Here is a 21176-nt window from a genome sequence, read left to right as displayed (position 1 = left end):
TGTAGAATCTAATGGTGCCAGTGAAGTGTTAGAAGCAAACTCATGGGGCTTCACAAACTAGACTTACATCAGCTTTTGCTGATGTAGGCAGCAAATACTCAAATAGTTGTAGTGTTAAGTAACTGATGAGCTGTTTGTGCAAAATGAAGGTATTTCTAAATGCTTACATATGGCTTCCCTTATCACTTCTTTTTTTAAATTCAAATGATAGAGCAAACTTTTTTGTATGTCTTGTGGTATTTGTGGCATATAGAATCACTTCCCATGTTTAAGACTAAGTGTTTTTTGGACAGGGAAATTTTTAGCATGGGTCAGTACATTAGTACGTCGTAGCATGTTATTTGTAGTCTTTAGAAAATTTACTACTTTAGATGTTATTACAGCATAGCCCAGAATAATATTTCAAGCAAACAAATAAATGCAAGTTGATTTGTTTAAAGGCCACTTGAAATGCCTATGTATTTGATACTGATTAGAGAATAATAAGAGCTTCTGATTTTGGTGGTCTAAATTCTTAGGAGAAAATTAGGAGCCTGTAGGATTACTATTTTTATTTTTTGTCTTCTTCCTTAGAGGATATTGAGGCTGTCCAGCTAAATGAAGTTTAGCTTGCGGTGTTTCAGTTACTAGTTATGTAAAAGAGAGAAGAACTGGAATATAAAACGTATCAACTGTCTCTAGGAGTAGAGAACATACTGCCTTGGATTCTGCAACACCTCTTGTTTGTTCTTTCCCATGTACCACATACGTCTATTTACCAACTGACAGCTCTGGCTACCAGAACTGTGTATGTGGTTACATGAGGCTCTGAAATGAGGTGAAGTGAGAAGACTGAGGTGGTGCATTTGAGTTGCCACCTCAAATGAAAGCAGCGTTTTTGCATCTCATTGGACTGCAATGAAAAATACCCTTAACTTTTGAAAAACAAAATTGGTGTCTGGCTGTCAGAGTTAAGAACTGGTCTCAGATGTTCACCAAGAACGGAAATACTTGTGCCCACCAGTATTCATAAGTATGGTCAAGAATATTTTTCACATGAACTGAAATTGGCAGCCACTCAGAAGGCTACCCCAGCTTGACTTCTTCCTTAACTTGAATCAGAACCGCCAACTGTAGTCTGTAAACTTGTTTAGTGTGGCCTGAAAGCTATAATCTTGCTTGGAATGCGCTAAGTTAGACTTTGATCACAGTAACAGTCGTTAACATTGGCAAGAGCTAAGTAGAGTCAAGGCACTCTGTTCTCAACTGCTGTAAAACTTGAACTTTCAAAGATCTCTGGCTCCCTGTGGGGTTAGAATTTATTGATAGAGCAGAAATATAGAGGCGCTTCCCTTTCACTCCTGCCAAGAACATGTGGGACTGATTTTTTTTTTAATAGCTCATATTCCTCAGTGTTTCTTCTGAATAATCCATACATTCTTGTAAAGAAACATTTGCATCTCTGGGGAATACAAAAACAATTATACAAATGCTTCTACGATGATTTTTGTCTATCTTAGCATTACAGAACAAGGACGTAATCCTTCTGTAAAGGCAATGATGCTGCCTATAGCTTTTTTTTTCAGCTTACACAGTAAGAAGTGTAGAAATAAGCTTACTAGAGTGGTGTGAGAAGGTTTTGGAAATCATATTTGGTTAGTTTTTGACTCATTGCATTACCTTGTGTGACTTGTGTGTCAGTGTTTGAGACACACCTCAATCTGATTCCTGTACTCTTCTGAGCAAATAATAAGTTATTAATACAGTGCTACTCTGAACTGTTATGCGGGGTCTTATGTTTAGCTGTGAAATCTGTACAAAGGAACTCTGCTTCTTAGGGTTAAATAAAACTATAGAGGATATTCGCACCCATAAAGTAGCTGGTGAATTCAAATAACAAGTATATGAGAAACAAGTGAAAGTAACAAAATGTTTGTACAGTTTTGCATCTCGCATCTTTCTAATCCATAACATTCTGGTGCTGTTCTTGCACTATACATGTCAGAGACAGTAAGTAGCAGGTTCTTGGCATGTTTGCTCACTGGCACTTTGCAGGCTGATCGTGACAGGTGGTGGTTGAGTTCACAGAAGTTTTTTTCCTCAGGCAGCAGAGAAACTGATTTGGCTCTCTTTTTTTCCAGTCATTAATCTGGGGGAGAAAAAACTGAAGGAACTTAACATCTTTAAGACAGTTACCACTTTACTCATACAGCTGGGGCTAGTTGGTAGGCTAAAATTACTCAGGCAACTGATGTTGTGTCAAGCTGCTTTCCTCAAGAAAGGACACTAAAAATATGTACTTGGGTGTGCAGCACTGCTGTTCAGTTGATTTTAAGAAGAAATATCTTCCAGAGTAAAAGCTGTTTAAAAGAGCTTGTTAATCTGGATTTTACAGAGCTCCCCAGAGTGTGAATTTTTTTTGTAAATCTACTAATTTTTGATCACAGAAGTCACCATTGTGATAATCTAGCTTGACTTTTGCCTAACATAGGCCATAGAACTTAAACGTAGGTCTTGAGAGACAGATAAATTATAACTGATTTTGGAAGGGCTTTTTGGGTGCTCTGATCTTAGCATTTTTGCTTGTATTTAGGCTGTGCCTTTGTTCATATGTATAGATAAGTAGCACTCTCAGAATACTGTCCAGTCTTTAATCCTTTATTGAATTGACATAAAGAATACTGTGAAGGTTTTATTAGCTGCAAAAACACTCATTAAACGTACTGGTGCAGAAGTTGTTCAGCTAGCAGGTATAGCCCAATTCAGTTTAAAAACGAGTCACACTTTCAATATATATTAATGCAGGTGATAGGTCTGTGAACACTGAACTTTATGAACCTTGATTTCCTGACAGTTTGCATGTTGTGCAGGACTGCATTGTATATGATGAAGTTTTAGTTAGGAAATAAGGCCTTTCCTGCATTTGAAATACTCATAATGTCTCCCACTTGTGTGAATTCTGTGGCGTGCTGTTGGGGATGAGCTCATGATCCACTAAGAGGTAGACGAGCATCTTCCTCTGGAATACTAACTTTGACAGGCTTTTTTTCCATGTTCTGGATGTTTATCTTTTTAAAAAAGCTGGAAGGAAGTTAACATCCCTCAAGAGTGCCACCAAAACAGGCTTAATAAAGCTGTCAAAGAAGTGAAGGAAAGAAGAGGAGGAGGATCTTTTCAGACTGTGTAACATGTAGATTTAATTTGGAAATGAAAAAATACTAAGACCAATGACTTCTAAGGAAGAAAAACATGCATTGCACATTGTGTTGCAATACAGACTCTTTAATATACTGTGTTTGATCCAATCATGAGCAATTACTTCAGCAAAGCAAAGGCGTCCTCAAAAGGTGGTGGAAAAATGATAGATCTGAAATATCATTTCTGAATATTGAAGCAAGGATAACTCTTATGTTGCCCTTTTGGCTGGAAAAGTTGTGTTTTTTAGTGTCTTCTCAACATTCCTCTGTCTCTACTACAGAGCTTACTGTGCATGTACTATGTAACGTGGCTACAAGCTGTTTGTTGGGAGGAGTTGTGTGCTTATACATCAACTCAATTGTTCATATGCAGAACATGTGACAGGGCCTCTGATCCCGAGGTTGTGCATATGAATAATTCTGGAGACAAAGACCAGGACTAACAGTATTTTATCTCCTCCTATTTCCGAAGTTTCCAGTGATGATGATATGCAGTCCAACCTCCTTTGCTCTCTGTCTCAGCTCAACTAGCATTTGTCTCTACGCAGTGGTAGTACCTCAAAACGGAGGAAAGAAGAGAGCCCTGGTATCCACGTAGTTTGTCAGTTGGCAGGCAAGGATGCCTCCTTAGAGGCTGAGAGAGGAAAGTGGCATAGGCTTTCCACTAAGGGAGTGCCCTGAACTCGAACTTCCAGATGGATAATTTTTTGTAACCATTAGAAAATTCATCAGTAATAAATGTCTACTTGGAAAGATATGGTTATGCAATGGCAAATGCCACTCAGTCGTGTCAGATCTTCAGTACATTGCACATGAGCTGAGATACTTGTCTGGACTGAGCAGACAGATGCCATCTTTCTAGAGCCTGATGGATTTGAGCATGAGCTAGGACATGAACTACTCAGCATTATTAAATGTGCACTTTTAAACTTGTGCAGTTCTTCGGGCCTGTTGGAACTGTACAGCTTGCGTTTCCTTGGGGTCTTAGATCTAAGCGGCTCTAGGCTTTAATAGCAGCTATACATAGAAATAAGTTTTGAAGTGAGGCAGAAATTGATTTCCTGAACCTTCTTTTTGGACCTATTCCATGAAGACTTTTGATTTCTTAGTAATGTATTTTTGCCTTATACACTATTAACTTAATGTGCTTACTGGTTTATCTGACAATAACATTGAATTCTATTTCAGGCTTTTTCTTTTACCACTTCCGAGTATTTGAAGTGTTATAATTTTCAGTACTAAAGCATGCTCCTGTGATTTTTTTCATCTTGTGAAGTTGGTTTAATTCTTTTCTCTGCAGTTTGCTAGGTGTTAATGAGTCTTGTCTCAATAGAATGTTAAAGGTTCTGATTTGTCTTCCACATTTTAATTTAAATGTGACACATACTGCTTTGTATCCTTTATGTGGTGATGTATACTTAACATTAATTTCATACTAATACTGACGTGTAATTGTGTTGTAATATATGTATTTTTAATATTCAGTTACAACTTCAGCTGACAACAGCTTAATTTATGCTTATTATTAAAGCAGCGAATGGAATTTTATGGCCATTACAGCCTAGTGAATTAAGTAGAATCCAGTATTAACTTTGCTTTGGCAGAATTCCTATTTGCTGTCTGTTGAAATTTCAGTCTTGCAATGCAGAAGTACATTTTCAGTAGAGAGAGTTTCTCTTTGTGTGTCTGATCTCACAAGGTTATTAACCAGTACAGTAAATAAAAGTTGAAAAGATTCCATGAATGGAATGTTAAAATGAGGAGGAATACTCAGCTGGAGATGATAAGCCATTTGTATGTTATATAAATTACATGTATATTATAATATAAGTTATAAGCTGTTTTTTTAAAGAACCCCGAATCTTTTTGGGTCTGTTTAGGCAAGGGGTGTTTTTAATATATTCTCATTATTTTAATATTGTTAACTAGAAAAGAAAAATTAAGCATCGAGAATGGTAGAAGTACAGAATTATGATGAATATGTTGACAAAGTCAAAAACTCTTTATAAAAACGTATTTCAAAATTTTGGTCATCTCTGGGCTATTAAATATTCGGATTTGGAGATGCTCAAACTCTTTCTAGTGGTTTTGAAGCAGTTAATCTAGGAGTACTAAAATTTCTTTGTAGAAAAAAAAAAATCAGCATCATTCAAATGCATCAAAGCCAGATTCCTTCTATCAACAGTTCTTCAATTTAATTTCTTTCCTTGCTTCCAAGTAAGCAGTTCTTATATTGCAGTTTCCAGGAAGACTGACAACCTTGTCTATTTTGATAGCTGAAGCTTACCAAATAGTAAAACGATGTAGTGCATGTTGCCTTTTATCATGATCTTCTAGTTAGCATTAATTCTTTAAATTTCTGTCCCGCTGTGTGTTTTAATCTTATGGGACCCTCTGTGTGTTGGGAGTCTGTTGACTGTGAGGTCTTCTTGGAGCTGTGTTTTACCCGTTGTATCAGTCATCTTTTGAAACTTTCTTAGGCAAGATGACCTTAAATTGTTCTAAAACCACCTGTTATGTTACCTAAATGTAAAAGGTCTCATTTTAAATCACTTCATGTAAAGCATTTGGAAAAAAAAAATCAAAACATAATAAAAGGGTCTAATTGCTATTATACTTCATCTGTAAGTTTATCTGACTCTTAACAGTACTGTCAAAGCTAAATTCTTCTTTCTTGATGTAGTTACAGTTTGGGTTGGAGACTTAATACTTGTCCTCTCGTGCAGTACTGCTGAGATTCAGAATGCCTAAAAATCAGAATTAGGGAAAAAAAATTGGAGAACTTGATTCTGTGGACAGGCTGTGAGACTTGTTAATACTTCATGCTTATCTCTGAGCCCTAAAATTCCTGCTGTACTTGGTGCTCATTCTTTGTGAAGAATTCTTAGGCCTGTCCTTGTGTTTTGAGATCAGCAATATGGGAGCAGAAAGAAGTAATTCATTGTCTTGGTCTTGATAGGTGGAAAAAAAAATTGAACAGGGAAGAAGGTGAAATGCTTCAAAAATGCTGCAAATAAGTAAAATAAATGGTTTTGACTGGTGCTTATGCTTTGATTAAACAAAGTGAAAATCAGTTTTTCAGAGAAACCTACCTACTGCTCAGTTTCTGAAGTCTACTAAAATTCTTCTGCCAAGTACGTGATGTGGGACATGTCTTAGAGAGTGGCAGTTGCTATTCTGCAACTGTAATGCATTCGTGAACAGCTGATGTGCCTCAGCCCAGCTGAGTGGGGTATCTCATCAACAAGTAAGTAGGTTTTCTTGTGGGGCTCTGCAGGGATTGCTTGTAAGACCCACAGCACTAAACAATTTGTATCAGTTATATGGAAGGCAGCGTAAAAATACAAGTTAAAATCTATTGACAGTGTAAAGATCAAAAGACAGTGAGGTAATGTTCTGTGCTCACCATTAGAGGTTAGTCTGCGCTGCCTTCCAAGTTAGCTTCAAAGAGTATTTTTCTGAGGCCAAATAGATCTATGTAATTATTGCAAAAGAGTAAGGTTATTTCTTGAGAGAAGGTGAGGGATTCTCTGACAGACTGAAGATGACACTGAGGATTTTTTTATGAGCAGAGAGAGGAGAAAGTAATGGTGAGTGATAAGCTAGTGGTTTATCATCAGCTGGCTGTAAGCCCTTCATGTGACATCATGGGCGGAATGACTAATGTAATCAATGGTTCCATGTTCACAGCATCATTGAGCAGGAGTAGAAAAGAAGCCTTTTTCATTTGAGACTAATGCATTTACTAAACCATATGAAAAAGTTACTGCTTCTGTAGCTGTAGACCTGATTGTTTGAAATTTTGACTTTCTCAGATTTATTTTGGTAGTCAATAAATTGTGTAGTTTGAATGTATGAATTTTTTGTGTGTGTGTTCTAATCCAAACAAAACTTTACTAGTCCTGTGGCCTGTGTGGGACAGAAGATCAAAACTAAATCATCACAATGGTCCTTTCTGATCTTAATATAATTTCTGTAACTTTGTCAGTTGCAGCTGAGAGTCATTTTTTAATACTTCTGTGGTCTTTCTTCTAATAGTAACAATTTGAATGGTTTAACATAGTCCTACTGCTTCCACGGATACTAAAGGGATCCTGAGTGTTAATGGCAATACTGCCACTGGCCTGCTATTTTAGAAGAATAGGTGAAAAACTTAGGAAGTTGCATACCTCACCACGGTAAGATTCCCTTTTTCTTTGCTTTCCTTTTATGTTAGACATGGAACAGTAAAGAAACTCTGGGTTCTATCCAGACTGGTTACACAATTTAAGTCCCTGAGTAGCACAAGGTAGCTTTCCCAAATTACCAAAGAATTATTACATTTTTTGTAACTGTAGAAAAGATTGGTAACTTGCGCTGTTCTCAGCTGTTTCTTCCATGAGAAGTTACTTTGATCCCCTCTCTCCTTGCTTTCCAACTGTCTTTCTTTAGAATGAGTCAATTAACGTACGTTCTTATTACAAAATTCACTGGGTGTGAATAACCTCTATCTTATTAGGTGATAAACTTTAGATTTCGACTAGGTCACTGCTTAGTTTTAACTTTCTTTTGTCATCTTGTTCAAATTCAACGTATTCTTTTTTATTATCTGTATAGAATTGTTCGGTTAAAGGGCAGTATAATAAATAGTGGACATCTTTGCGGTTGCCTTTTTAGGTATGTTACTTCAAGTTTAAGTGAGCTAAGTATGTTCTTTTCTAATGTTTATGTAGTCGTCACCGTCCTCGCTGTCTTCACCACCATCCTCATCGCAGCCTCAGGTTAGCCACAGCAGAACGAAGGCTTCACCATTGTGTCAGTCTGCATCCCTCTCCTGGGCTAAACGTAATCATGTAGGTCCTGCAAAGGCTACCAGTCCGTCAATCCGTCTTCGTCGTTGGCGGCCCTTGATACGCCTTCCATCTGTTGGGCTTCATTCTGTTGTAAGTGTAGTCCATCTTCAGTCTTTTCTTACTCTGACACACATGGCGTTCTGCCAGATACTTCGGTCTTCAAGGCATCATATTATAATTTTTTGTTGGGATCCTTTCTCAGCCATTCTTAGGATTTTGTTCTTCCTTATGTTTTTCTTTCCCCCCATGTTGGACAGCAAGAGTACATCACTCCATGCTTTGCTGTCCAAGTATTTTTGATTCAGGACATACCCAAATCATTTCCAAAGCATAGATGAAGCTTGCCCTTCATGAAGTGGCTTTCCTTTTTTGTTGTTGTTGTCCGCAGGCTCCAAATCCAGCCTCTTCTTTTTACCTCATCTTCATGATCTTTCATTTGGATTTGCTAAACCAAGGGGCTTCTCATTTCTTGTCAAACGACATTATTTCTTCTGTGTTTGAGATCTGCCTTTTGTTCTCATATCCTAAACCTAGTCTCCTTTTCTTTTATTCTAAGTCTTGTTTAATGGTCCTTGGGTGTTTCAATATGATGAAGTGTTTCTTGGAATTCCAAGGGGCTCACGTACTTTCTCACTTGACATCTGTTTCTTTATCCAGTTTCTAGGCAGACCTTCTAGTTGAAGGCGAAGATATTCTAATAAACAAAAACTTATCATCAAATGTGCTAAAGCATTTTTGTTTTCCCCTTTTTTTCCCATTACTCTGTTGTTCTTTTTTCTTCTTTGCTCGCAGGGCGCAAAGATATCTTCAAAATATAGAAAAAATTGCAGAAAAAAATTGCATAAAATATAGAAATATAAAAAAAAATGCAGAAAAAATTGCATGCACAAAATAGGCAGTATTTCTAAACTGTGCTGTGGCCACAGTTTATTTCAACACAAAATTAACCATGGTGTAACCAAAGATGGAAATTACAGCATATTTTTATGCTAGAAAACCAGTATTGACTATGGTACTCCTAGTTTACTTCAGGAGGCTTCTGAAAGCAACTCCTCATCTATTAGCAGTGAGCATTTGTTCTGATAATGTAAAAACTGTTATTTCATTCAAAAAGTAGGTGCCCTTCAAAAGAAATGTGTATGGCAAAACAGAAGCCATGAAGATAGTATTAAAATATTACTCATTAACTGCACTTAGATCCTTGACTCGCCATTTGGCAGATTAAAATTCGAAGTCCTACATGCAAAAACTTATCACTGAATATAATATGCAGTGTGATATGTGTTGGTAACTAAAAGGTTCTTCTTGTCTTTACACTTCTGTACAACATATCTTTTTGAATATTCTTGGGAAGGCATGAACCATATTTGTGAAAAGCAGACAGCATTCTGAGCATTGGTACAGCTTGTAAGAAAATGGTTGAATTGCTTTTATTAAAAAAGTCTTAAATTTAAGGAGTGGTGAGGACATATCATATATCATAGAATGGCCTGGGTTGAAAAGGACCTCAAAGATCATCGAGTTTCAACCCCCCTGCTGAGTGCAGGGTTGCCAGCCACTAGACCAGGCTGCCCAGAGCCACGTCCAGCCTGGAGAGCCACGTCCAGCCTGGACATCCTGTAGATTGTTTTTAAAGTAGAGTTTTTAAGTACAATTCTAGTCCTAAACACTGACAGAAAATAATTGTTTCAAAATTAATAGCAAAAGTCAATGGTAGGAGACTGGCTTTCTGCTTTTTAAATAAAACCACTTTCCATACTTGTAATATTTATTTCATGTTTTAGATAAGGTCTCCAGATGACTGAAGAACATAAAATAGAAAAAATATCACACTATCCTGAAATGTCCTCTACAAACTTGATAAATTTGCAGTAAATGTGGGGAATTTTTAATCTTTAGGTAACAACATGCTTCATTACTAATATTTAATTTTTCCCTACCTCTGTAACAATCTCTTGCTTTTCTACTTCATCCTTACTTGTAGTTTAGTGCCACAGCTTGCCTTGTGACCATTTTGCTCCTTTTTATACATCACACTAATCCATATTCTCTTTTCCTACACTTCTCAAATGAGAAAACACGACCTGTTCTTTTTTTTCGCCCTGGATGTTCAACCTTTGATTTCTGTGTCAGACTGAAGTTCCTATTTCTTAAATATATAAGAAATGCCTCTTGGGAGCTGCATACTGCTGAATAATCCCTCTCACTTAGGTGTTTACAGGCAGATTTGTCTTTGTGTAAGCATTCTATATCCAGATCACTGGTAGAGTATCCTGGTCTCTGATAGAGCCCATCTCTGAATTTCACCTTGCTTGTCATCCTCCTGTTCAAAATCAGATGCTGCTGTCCTGCAGCTAACCTGCCACTTGCATGTTCTAGCCACAGCTCGAGACATAAAATTCATAAGCTTTGGAGGGATAGCATGCTAGAAAAACACATCAGACAATGCTTAGCAAAGGAACTTCTTACTCATTCTTGAGACAGTTGCTCTGCACCTCTCTTTTATGTGGACAGTAGATCTTTATCTGCAGTAAGCTGCGTGTGTTTGGTTTTGAAGCTCCGTAGCATCTCAAGTACAACAAGCTGACTGCGGTACATTGGTCGTGAATAGAGATGTGACTGTTTGGTGAGAATGAATCAGAAATAATCTTTCTGAAACTCGTGATCATTATTCCAATGGTCATTGTTTTGACTGCAGTCTTTTAACAAGGATTCAAATGCCTGTTGCAGGCACACACAGTAAACTTGCCTAAAGGTAGTGTACGTGTGTTCAGTGCTTCAAAATGGAAATTACAGATGCCTAATCTACCCAGTGGCAAATGCATAACTTTTTCCCCTTCAAAACTTATTGAATTTAAACCATACTAATGTTCTTTTTGCAAACATCACTTAGAATAGATTTTTCTTTGTCTTCTCATAATTTATTCTGAGTGAAATTGTTCATATGAACTCCTAACAGTTTTTTTTCTCTTAGACTTACTTTTAGCATAATCTTGAAGTTTCAGATGCATCAAACTGAGTTCCTCAAGATTCTGGCCTCTTGCCTCGCTACCGTTTCTCAAGTAGAAAGGAAAAGTAATAATAATACAAGATTGGAAGAAGCTGCCTGAAATCTATCATCTAACATTGAATCTGTCTTTATATTGTGGTCTTTTATAAATTTTTAAGCAGAATGAGGTGAAGAGTTTCTCAATACGTTCATAAGAGCAAGACAAATTCATTTTTTTTCTCCCAGTGGTGTGTTTGCCCCAGAAATGCAGATGAAAGAAGTGTTATTAGACCAGCTGATACAATGGTGCTTTGTTGAGTTAGTGTACCATTGAGTTTCTAAAGGTTTGTGCAACAAGAAGAATGAAGAATGTTGTAGTTTGTGAGCAAAGTAACGAACGTGTGATGGTAAAAGGTGAATTCAGAGAGTTTCTTGGTACTATAGAAAGTAGGAAGGGATACCATTGGCACAGTAGAGAAGTGTGGGAAGTGTGGTATTTTAGAAATTACTGATTAGAAATCTGCTAGTGAAAAATAGAAGTACTATTTTGATTATGTGAAGTAACGCCTGAGAAGAGTAAACAATTGCTGTCTGCTCTGAGAATTTGATTCTACTGTTGAATTGAAATGTTCAGGCTAGCAGAGAAGGCAGTTAAATCCTGTGGGAGATTGGGACTGAGTCATTTAATGTGGTGTCCATAACCCTGGCTGTCCTCTCTGTGGACACTGGAACACTTTTAGCAGTGAAAAGGCTGCTTCTTATATAGAGAATAAGAGACGTTGGAAGGTAGAAGAGAAAATGGCTGCTATAGTATACATTAGATGATGAGAATGAGAAGTACAAAATGACTGGAAAGTTGTCTACTGAGCATGTGTGCTAAAAATGGTGAATTATTGGAGACTGGGTATCATGAAGTTACTCTATACTGTTATCAAGAGTTACCTCAACATGCTGAGGACAAACTGTGTTTGTTGTGTGCTTAGAACCATCACTTTTAAGTGCTAAACCTTTTGCATTTTTTTCTATTCAAATCTGTAGGTCATTGTTTTTCAGACTTTTTTTTTTCAAAGAGATAGATTGGAAAAGTGGTTATATGGGTCAGTGGATATCACATCCTATTCCTTATCCTAAGGCTGCAATCATAACATATGTTTCTGTAAGCTACCCAAGGTGCTGATACCTGTCCTCTATCTTTCCTGGATGGGAAATAAATGTAATTTTTTCTTAATTCACTGAGCGCTACAGCTGTTCAGAAGACTTGAAAAATTAGTCTTGGATCTGAGAAGTCAGTTCTGAATCCTAGCTAGACGTTGATCTTGTTTAGACTTTTATTTTTTCTTCTTCAATGTGATAATGCAAATCTGCTGTCTCCTATGCATTGAGTGGGCTTCTATGTGAAAAACCAAAGGAACAGGTACTCCCAGCACTTGACTGATATTGATATTACAGTGGCCTTTGAGAAGAGTAATCAAGAGAAAGTCCTCTGTAATTGCTATTATATTACTACCTAGTGATGAACATGCAAACTGACTTTTTAGACTTATGTTCTCTTGTTCTTCTAAGCATACACACAGACTTTATTAAAAGCTGAAAACTTGGCCAAAGGCGTAGCTTTCTATGGAAACCACAATAGACATCTCCTTGAAGCTGACGTTCCCTCTCCTTTCCCTAGCTTTGAAATTTAAAATGATCTGGTTCAAGTGTTAGAATTGATGAGCTTCCCAATGAAGTAGAAATTGGCCCGAGAAGTTGTCTGTCTTTATGTGTGCATGCGCACGCATGAATGTGCACATGCATGAATGCACAGGTGTGTAAATGGCTCTTTTTTCTTTTTTTTTTTTCTTCTCCCTCTCTCTGGAAGAGGTGGGAGGAATTCTGAATCATATCAGTCAACGTTGCGAAATCTTAATCTGGGTATTCATTCACCTAAGTCATAAGCAACACATACAGAGTTCTAGATTGTCTTGACTCTTCAGATACCCTTGTTTGTGCATATGATTACACAAATAATTGTCTGTCAGGAATGATTGAAGTAGTATTTTTTCAAGAAATAGATCCCCTTTATAGTAGATTTATTAGTACCTGGATTAAATGAAAAGAAATCACAAAGGAAGGAAGCTCTCTCCATTAAAGCACATTGTGGACACTGCAATAACAGCATGGCAATTTTGTCTTCTCCGTGAGGCTGCTTATTTCTTCTGTGACAACTGGGAATTTAAAATGTGAAAGCACATTTCTAATGTGCTATGACAGTAGTATTTAATAGAAGTATGATGATTGGGTTATGCATATGCAAAGTCCTAGCAGTGTTCTACAGCTGTCTTCAAATAAATTCTAAGAAAAGTTAATTATGCACTTTTGATGGCTCCCCTATCGACCTTCTAGCTGTATATAGACTTAACATTCTAAGTTAAGTTTATATACATGTCACATGTGTCTCTCTATAACGATGCTTACTATAAGCTAGTAAATAACACAAGGCTGAAAATAGTCAAATGGACAACTGTATTTTGTTCTAAATCTTAGCAAAACCATATGTTGCAAATCTCAAAATAGAATTGTGATACTTTGAGCTCTTCTAGCTAGTTCCCATTTGAGCCAAGGTAGTTCTGATGCAAGCTTCTAAGTGCTAAGCTGTTTCCTTCATAAAGCGAGACTAACTGATGGTAGTATTTTCTCTCACCCTGAAATTCCTTAAGCCTAGATTTTACAGTGGGTAGCTTTAATTGATTAGTCAAAAGCTGTGAAGCCATACTTCTGCACAGAGATTAGGTGGCATTGCCTGCCTTCGCTCTTCTGTAGCACCATGGTTTAGATACCTCTAAACAGTTAATGTGGAGCACCTTGTTGTTAATGCCATTGATTGCCAGCTGCTGTCCTGTGCTGTTTTCAGGAAATCACTGAAACCTGGGGGAAGTTTACAGTTGAGAGGCAGACTCTAGGACTGCTTGTTTTTCTAAGTTCTGACCCTGTTTAGTCTTTGTTAAAACAAAGCTCTCGAGGCAGTTCGCATATGCAGTAAGGAAAACTGACTTCTTGGAGTTCTGGTGTAAAATCCTCTTGTCTCTTTCAGCTGCAGGAATGCTCTTTCTACATTCTGTGCCCTCTGAAACAGAGATGAAACAGTATTTTTGTCTTTCATACATTAACTGGTCATGGTGGATAGATAGCATCAGTGAGGATGGGAGGAGGCTGGATGTGGGTGGGTTCCCCCCCCCTTTTTTTTGTCCTTTTTGAACTTTCTACATAGAATTTCTAGAACTGGTTGACAATTCCTCTGTAATGCTGTCTTCTTTGGCATTCTTGTTCTGTTGAAAGACTTATGGTGCCTTTTTGTCCTTTGCTCTATTGTTTTATTTGCCACATTTCATCAGCTTGGATCATCTTTTCAAGTCTTTCTTCATGACTATAAGGAAGAAGGAAAGTTTTAACACAGTCTTAAAAATGTGATGTAACTGTAAGATTCTCCGCAATTCATTTTACACAGTCATCTGTTTCTGCCAGATTTAGACTTTTGAGATGCTTTAAGAAATTCGCAAAAGTCTCGGAGTAAAAATGGAGGAGAAAATGTGTGAAATACAAGTCACATTCTTGATTGTTTCTTTAGAAGTAACTGAATTGCTTTTACCCATTCCCTCAAAGTGTCGTCTTAACTGTGAACCAGAGCTCAGTAGCAGACTGGACAAAATGAAAAGGAAATAAGCCCATCAGCTGCTGCTGAACGTAGCAGTGATGGTGCAGCTTATGGCTCAGAAGTTCACAAAACACTTCTTAGTGGACCTGATGCTGGGAATGCGCCGGCAGAGTAGAACCATCTGCATGCTCTGTTTTCTTCTGAAAAACCTTTTCTGTTCTGCAGTTGGCAGCACTGGGCTAGGTAGATCTTTACCAACTAACCATATTTTTTTTCCATGTCACTTGATGCTGTCAGTACACTTCAGTCCCTTCTCAATATGTCACGATGATTCATTCCTATGATGCTGCCTTGAAATTCCAGAGGTCTTTGAGACAAATGCAACTCAGTACACCTCTGTTATTCATCCTTCCATCCTGCTTAGGAGATGTGTAAATCTCTGTCAACGGTCCTTTAAGTGACTTGTATTCACTTTGACTGAGGGAATATTTTTGGTTTTAAAATACTGTAGAATCAGAATTCAGTCCTGTATTGCTTGGTGATGAACGATGCGCTAGTGAAGGAGATGCTGTATATATGAATATCTATTTTTAGTGCTAATGTGTTTGAGTTGACACTACTTCTAATTCAGTAATGGAAAAATAAAGCCTTTATATAGAACTATAACTGAAAATACTTCCACGTACATAAGTGAGATGATTCTTATTAATATGCGTATTTGCAGGAAGCTTCCTTATATGTTTTGCAGTGTGATGTCTGCCATTCTGCCCGGATCCAGAATGTGCTCCTCACTTGCCATCTCTCTTGGGCAGGCATTTTGCATATTATGATATATTCTCGTTAATCGTATTGGGATGAGTTTTAATAAATGCTTTATGGTTTTTGTTTGTTTTGCAGGCACCAAGTATAGATGAAAAAGTAGATCTTCACTTTATTGCATTAGTTAACGTAGGTGGTCATCTCTATGAATTGGGTAAGAACACTTTCTATCTGCTCTCCTTTTGTTTAAAAACAAATGCAAGTAGTAAGCTTGTTGACTATCAGTTGGAGACAGCGTTACTTGATTTAATGTAGGACTTAGGTTCTTTGCACTGTAGGGTTTGGGGATGGTGGGGAGAGTTTCTGTCAAATAACTGCAGCTGTTTGCCCACTGCTTTTTTTGGAATCTTCTTCCCTCATCTCTCTTCTGTTAAGATAAAATGGCGCACAATACTAGACTGCCTCTGACCTTCTTTTAGTATTTGCAATACGGGAAGGAAGCGAGAATTGGTGACCTTGTATTTCTGAAAGTACTGTTACACTTACGTCCTTGAATTGCCTAGTAAATGAACCATATGCAAATTTGCAAGTGTTAGCTATATTATTAAATAGCATGATACAGTTAGAATTGAAATAATATAGAATACTAGAGGATACTAATATTGTTAAATACTAATTTTGTTATAGGCTGGTTATTTTTTATCCTATCTAAATTTAGTGGTCAGTAGACAGTTAACTTCAAAACAGTAGTCTTTGTTTTCTGAATTGGTTAAAGCTATTTTTCCCCTCTTCAGATTGTTCAGCAGCAGGTTCTGCTCAGATATTCCCTAATGACTCCAATCTAAACCATGTTGCTGGGCAACTAGGCTTTGCTGCAGCCACTTCAGAAAATTATCAAGTAGATATGAATTTAAAAACTGCAAGTCACTGGTCCTTCCTAACATATTTGTTCCTGTGTTCTATAGTGGGAACACTTGCTACTTTTTTTGATCCACACGTAATTAAGCAATGCCCTTAGCAGGTGACTGTTAATCATAACCATAACAGAATCATAATCATAACAGAAGCAGTGTATAACAAATGCTTATATTAATCCTAAGGTGAATCTGAGGGTTAATATCAGTGGTCAGTCATGAACAGTAGTCACACACCTCTTGTTTTATTGATGTCTGTCAGTGTACTAGAGATCAAATAGTGAGGCAAACTACTGTAGGAGATAATCTAAATATGTTCTGACTCTAAATCTCAAAGCATGATCAATAGGCTTCCTCTTTTTTCAGTTACATGCAGCTACTTCCCTATTACCTTGCCTACCTTCCATGTTACCATTGCATAAATTTGCTCTGTTCACTATTGCATTTATCATATTTAGCTATTTTCCATAAGGATGATGCAAGATAAAACCCACTTCAATTTTTGCCTCAATGAAAACAACCAAAAACCCCCAAAATGGGCATTTAGTTTAGTTCAACTGTATAGTAGAATGCTATAGTATTATTTCCTTTGCTCTTGAAGTAACATCTCTCTGAACTAGCAGAAGAAAGCAAAAAAATAATGAAGTAGGTAAATGGGAGAAAGCTTTTTAGATTCATTCACTGGCTTCAGTCACTGTGGCCAGTGTGTGGGCTTTGGCAGGCAGAAAATGCTGGGCAACCACATGAATGCTAAATGCTTCTGATGTTTTTGCCATAGAAAACATGTTATTTATAGGCAGATGAAATTAAAATGCTATTCTGCCAAATTGTATGTAAAAAATCTAATTAAACTTAGCTTGCAACCATACTGGGGATCCAGTTTGTTTCCTTGGCATGTTCTGAGGAATTTGTATTGTTATATTTTCAGTCATGGTTGTTATATGAACAAGAGGGTGTTTGTGGTTCTAAATATAAAAATGCTTTAACATAAAATCTATTTTCAGTTATGAAAAATGTCATTTGGATTTACTGTTGATTTCAGTGGAATCTGCAAGGAATGGAAATCTTTCAAAAGGAGGACAGAACAAATAGGGAATTTGGTCTAGTGAACACTTAAGATATCCTGACAAATGTTCTCATAGCATTAGTTCTTCATTTGTAACCTCAGACATATTTCTATGAATAGAATTGTTTTAAATATACTGTAGCATTATTATATTGCAAATGGGAAAAAGTGTAGTTATAGTGACCATTTTTTTTAATGCTGTGAAAATACTCCTGCCTGGGTTATTGGGGTTGTTTATTTGTTTAATTTAAATGAGAACAATACTTCATTTATGCTCTTTAAACTAGTGAGCTTGGTGTTCTCGTGTATCATGCAGTCCCTGATGATGGTCATCAAAGACCACAGATATGCAGCAGTCTGGGTAAATCCACTGTTGCTGAAATTCTTTTCTACTTGAAAAACTGAAGTGCTATGCCAGCAGTAAAAAAAAGTTGTAATTCATAGCCCTACATTTTCACATAAAGCATTAGAGGTATCACTTCAGGTATTTTAGTAAAACAGAATGCACGTAACGATGACTGCTAAAACAGTAATCATCAGAGGAGAAATTAGGGAGTAGCTAGCTGCATGTCATAGTTTGTGTGATACTTTTATGAAAAATAAAGCAGCATTTTTGTAAGTGAAGAGAAAAAAAAATCTTCAGGTTTTTTTTATTGGAAAAAAACCCAGAACTTATCTATTTTAATTGTATAAATTTATTCATCGATACTGCTTTATGTTTCCACAGATGGACGCAAGCCATTTCCAATAAACCATGGGGAAACTAGTGATGATTCTTTCTTAGAGGTAGGAATAGAATAGAAAAAGTTCATAAATGGTATTCAAAATTCAGTCTTGTTGTATGTATGGTTGGATTGTGGTTCTGGTTGAAAGGGTACCGTAATATGAGAACAGGAAGTGTAAGAAGAGCCGAGCGTAACAGAAGATCAAACTGGCTTTTCTTCTCTGCTGAGATTTTCATGTATCTGATTTCAAATTGTATATGAGGGGGAGTGATTACATTGAAAAGATAATTTCTCATTTGTCTTTTATTTGACTTAGCTATGGTTTAATACATGATGAAGTAGAAAGAAGTTGATTTGCTTTCCAACACCTGCTACTTCTGTCCCTTCTTCTTTTCTAATAATAGTTTTTATAGAATCACAGAATGGCTTGGGTTGGAAGGGACCTTAAGGAACGCCTAATTCCAAATCCCCAGCTGTGGGCAGGGCTGCCACCCACCAGCATCTCAGGCTGCCCAGGACCCCATCCAAGCTGGCTTTGAATGCCCAGGTTCTCTGGGCAGCCTGTTCCAGTGCCTCACCACCCTCTGAGTAATGAATCTCCTCTGAACATCTAGCCCTAATCTCCCCTCTTTTAGTTTAAAGCCATTACCCTTTGTCTTATCACTACCAGACCATATGAAAATTGTCTAGTTGTCTCATTTTATAGTTTCTTTTGGGTGCTTGTGTCAGGAGTTGTTCATTCAGAAATTAATCTGAAGGGAGTACATTTAATTGAGGAGGCAAACAGCTATCCTGACAAAATGAGAGAAGTCTGTGCATCTGACTTCTACGGTATCCAGACTAGATTAGCTTTACGAAAGGAAGAAACCGAAAAAGCTCAAAAACAAACAAAACTTTTTATAGTTTAATAATGTTTACTAATATCTGTAAAGTGTGTATACAGTTTGTGTTTGGGCAAGGGAAGGAGTTTGATAGAGCTTTTCTCTTTTGTCAGTCTTTTTTTTCTGTTTTCCGATAACATGTGTTCTCCATATTGCACCCTAAAGCTAGATAAAGGAATTATTTATAATCTTTCACTTACCCCACACATCTTTTGTTCATCTTGAGACAAAGGAAAAAATTCAGAATAAAGCAGTACTTCAGAATTAAGGCAAACTTCAGAGATGCATTTGGAGAGTCAGGCAAGCAACACATCAGTTGCATGAAGCAATACACAGACACAAAAATCACTGTTCAGGTTCCGCACAAAACATTTGTTCTCTTACGCTAGAATTAATCCTGAATGATGGTAACTTAGATCAGAAATGCAGTGCGTGTAGGTTTGTGATACTGTTTAGTAATCCTTTATGGAAAACTACATCTTGACCATAATTTGTGTGAAGCTTATCTTCACGTTTCAGTTGCTTTTTTTGAATAAGTATGATTTTATAGTTGTGGCTGTCCTGTTGTTGTTTATTTTTTCTTTTTTTTTTCTCCATAGGATGCAATAGAAGTTTGCAAGAAATTCATGGAGCGTGACCCAGAGGAATTAAGATTTAATGCAATTGCACTGTCTGCAGCTTAAAACTTTTCCATTTGGGCTAACCTATTGCAGTGTATTGTAACAACATAACTGTTGCCATATGTTAATAGTACAAGTTTTGATACTTCTCTAACAAGTTGATTAATTGTAGCACATGTGGAATAAACTTTGCATTTGTCCTTGATACAACTTGCTGCTTGTTCCTGAAGCAAATTCATGTATTTATACACGCGCATGCATTTTGTGCAAGACTTGTGTATGGTGGGGTTTTCTCCTTCTACCCCCTTAATAGTTTTGGAAATTAGTGCCTGTGATATTTCATCGTAATAATGATGAGCTAGATGAGCGGGGGACTGTCGCTCATACCATTTTCATATAATATTTTGAGTGGAATATGGGATACTGGGCAAAAACTTGAAATATGAGGTTACTTGCATCTTTTAATTAAAATGATACAAGAAGATTATAAGAACTTTTGCAGGTAGCTCAGAAGATAAAGGCACTATTTTTCATTGAATTATTTATAAATACGTGGAAGGAAAAAAAGGCCAGAAGGACTGTTTCTTCTTACTGGTGCTCAGGAATAATGTTTTAAAAATTCTTATCTTTACATTTTGGATAACATTAATTTTGTTTTTCAAGCCTAATAATGTTAAAGCTTTTTAATAATTTATTAGTTAAACCAGTGTATGCGATTTGTATTTGTGGGAAAACAACATGAATTTTTATCTCGGAAAAACCAAGCAGTAATTAATGTGGTCACTAATGGTAGGACTGCAGAGAGAACACACGAGTGAATACAACAAAATGAAGCATCTCACCTCACTGAAATAAATGCTAGAAAAAGTAATAACTGTTTTGATGAAGTTGTTTAGAACAAGACCACATTCTATAGATCTTCAGATGAACATGATGGCTATATACTTTTATTCCATGTAGGAATATCTATTGTAAATGTGTCAGGTGGCACTACTGACTGCTGTGTGATACCTTTCCCCTTTGCCATCCCCTGAATCTTAAGGTATTGTTGACCAATTTCTACACTTGTAGTAGTAATGATAAAACTTTTTTTTTGTTTGCTTTTTTTTTTGCTAAGCAATTTTGTGCTTTAGGATTCTTGTGCAAGTAGGTTTTGCTTATTGTGCATATTTCAGATAAGTATTTATTTGAATCATTTCACTGCAGAGCAACAGGTTTGCTTCCAGTCAAGACCACTGCCAAAGGAAACTGAACTCTGTGTCCCCTAGGTGCTTTCATTCTCTATTAATTGTCATTGCAGGAGAAACAAATGGGATTATGCCAAAAGCAACTTGGCCGAATTTTCCTTCTTTACAGAAAAGAAAGAGGCCTGGCAGGCTGTCTTATCACTTCAGAGCATCTTTTGTTCTTCTAAAGAGGAAGTCAGAGTGTCTGTCTAAAAATCTCACCTGCAGAGTCCACTAACAACAAGAGTCTATTTCCTATGAGTGAGCTGGCTGGAAAAGTGAGAGGGAAGCACAATACTAATGAGCTTCCCTTTGGAGCGTTTTCTTCACCCCAATAAAATGTACTAGCATTAA

At 36.9% G+C, this 21176-nt stretch overlaps 1 protein-coding gene across 4 annotated transcripts in view; it reads left to right on the top strand.

Annotated features, from left to right (window-relative positions):
- Positions 1-21176, top strand: part of UCHL3 (ubiquitin C-terminal hydrolase L3) — a 39262-nt gene extending 18086 nt beyond the window's left edge. For all 4 annotated transcript variants that reach the window (XM_021417303.1, XM_021417313.1, XM_021417321.1 and 1 more), the window contains 3 exons: positions 15529-15604; positions 18098-18156; positions 19576-21176. In XM_021417303.1, the coding sequence (XP_021272978.1) occupies positions 15529-15604; positions 18098-18156; positions 19576-19659 (219 nt within the window). In that variant the 3' untranslated portion in view covers positions 19660-21176. The remainder of the gene's footprint in view (positions 1-15528; positions 15605-18097; positions 18157-19575) is intronic.

Source organism: Numida meleagris, chromosome 1 (genome assembly GCF_002078875.1).
Source record: "Numida meleagris isolate 19003 breed g44 Domestic line chromosome 1, NumMel1.0, whole genome shotgun sequence".
Classification (NCBI taxonomy): domain Eukaryota; kingdom Metazoa; phylum Chordata; class Aves; order Galliformes; family Numididae; genus Numida; species Numida meleagris.
Note: the sequence above shows the minus strand (reverse complement) of the source record. Positions and strands in the feature narration are given on the sequence as shown.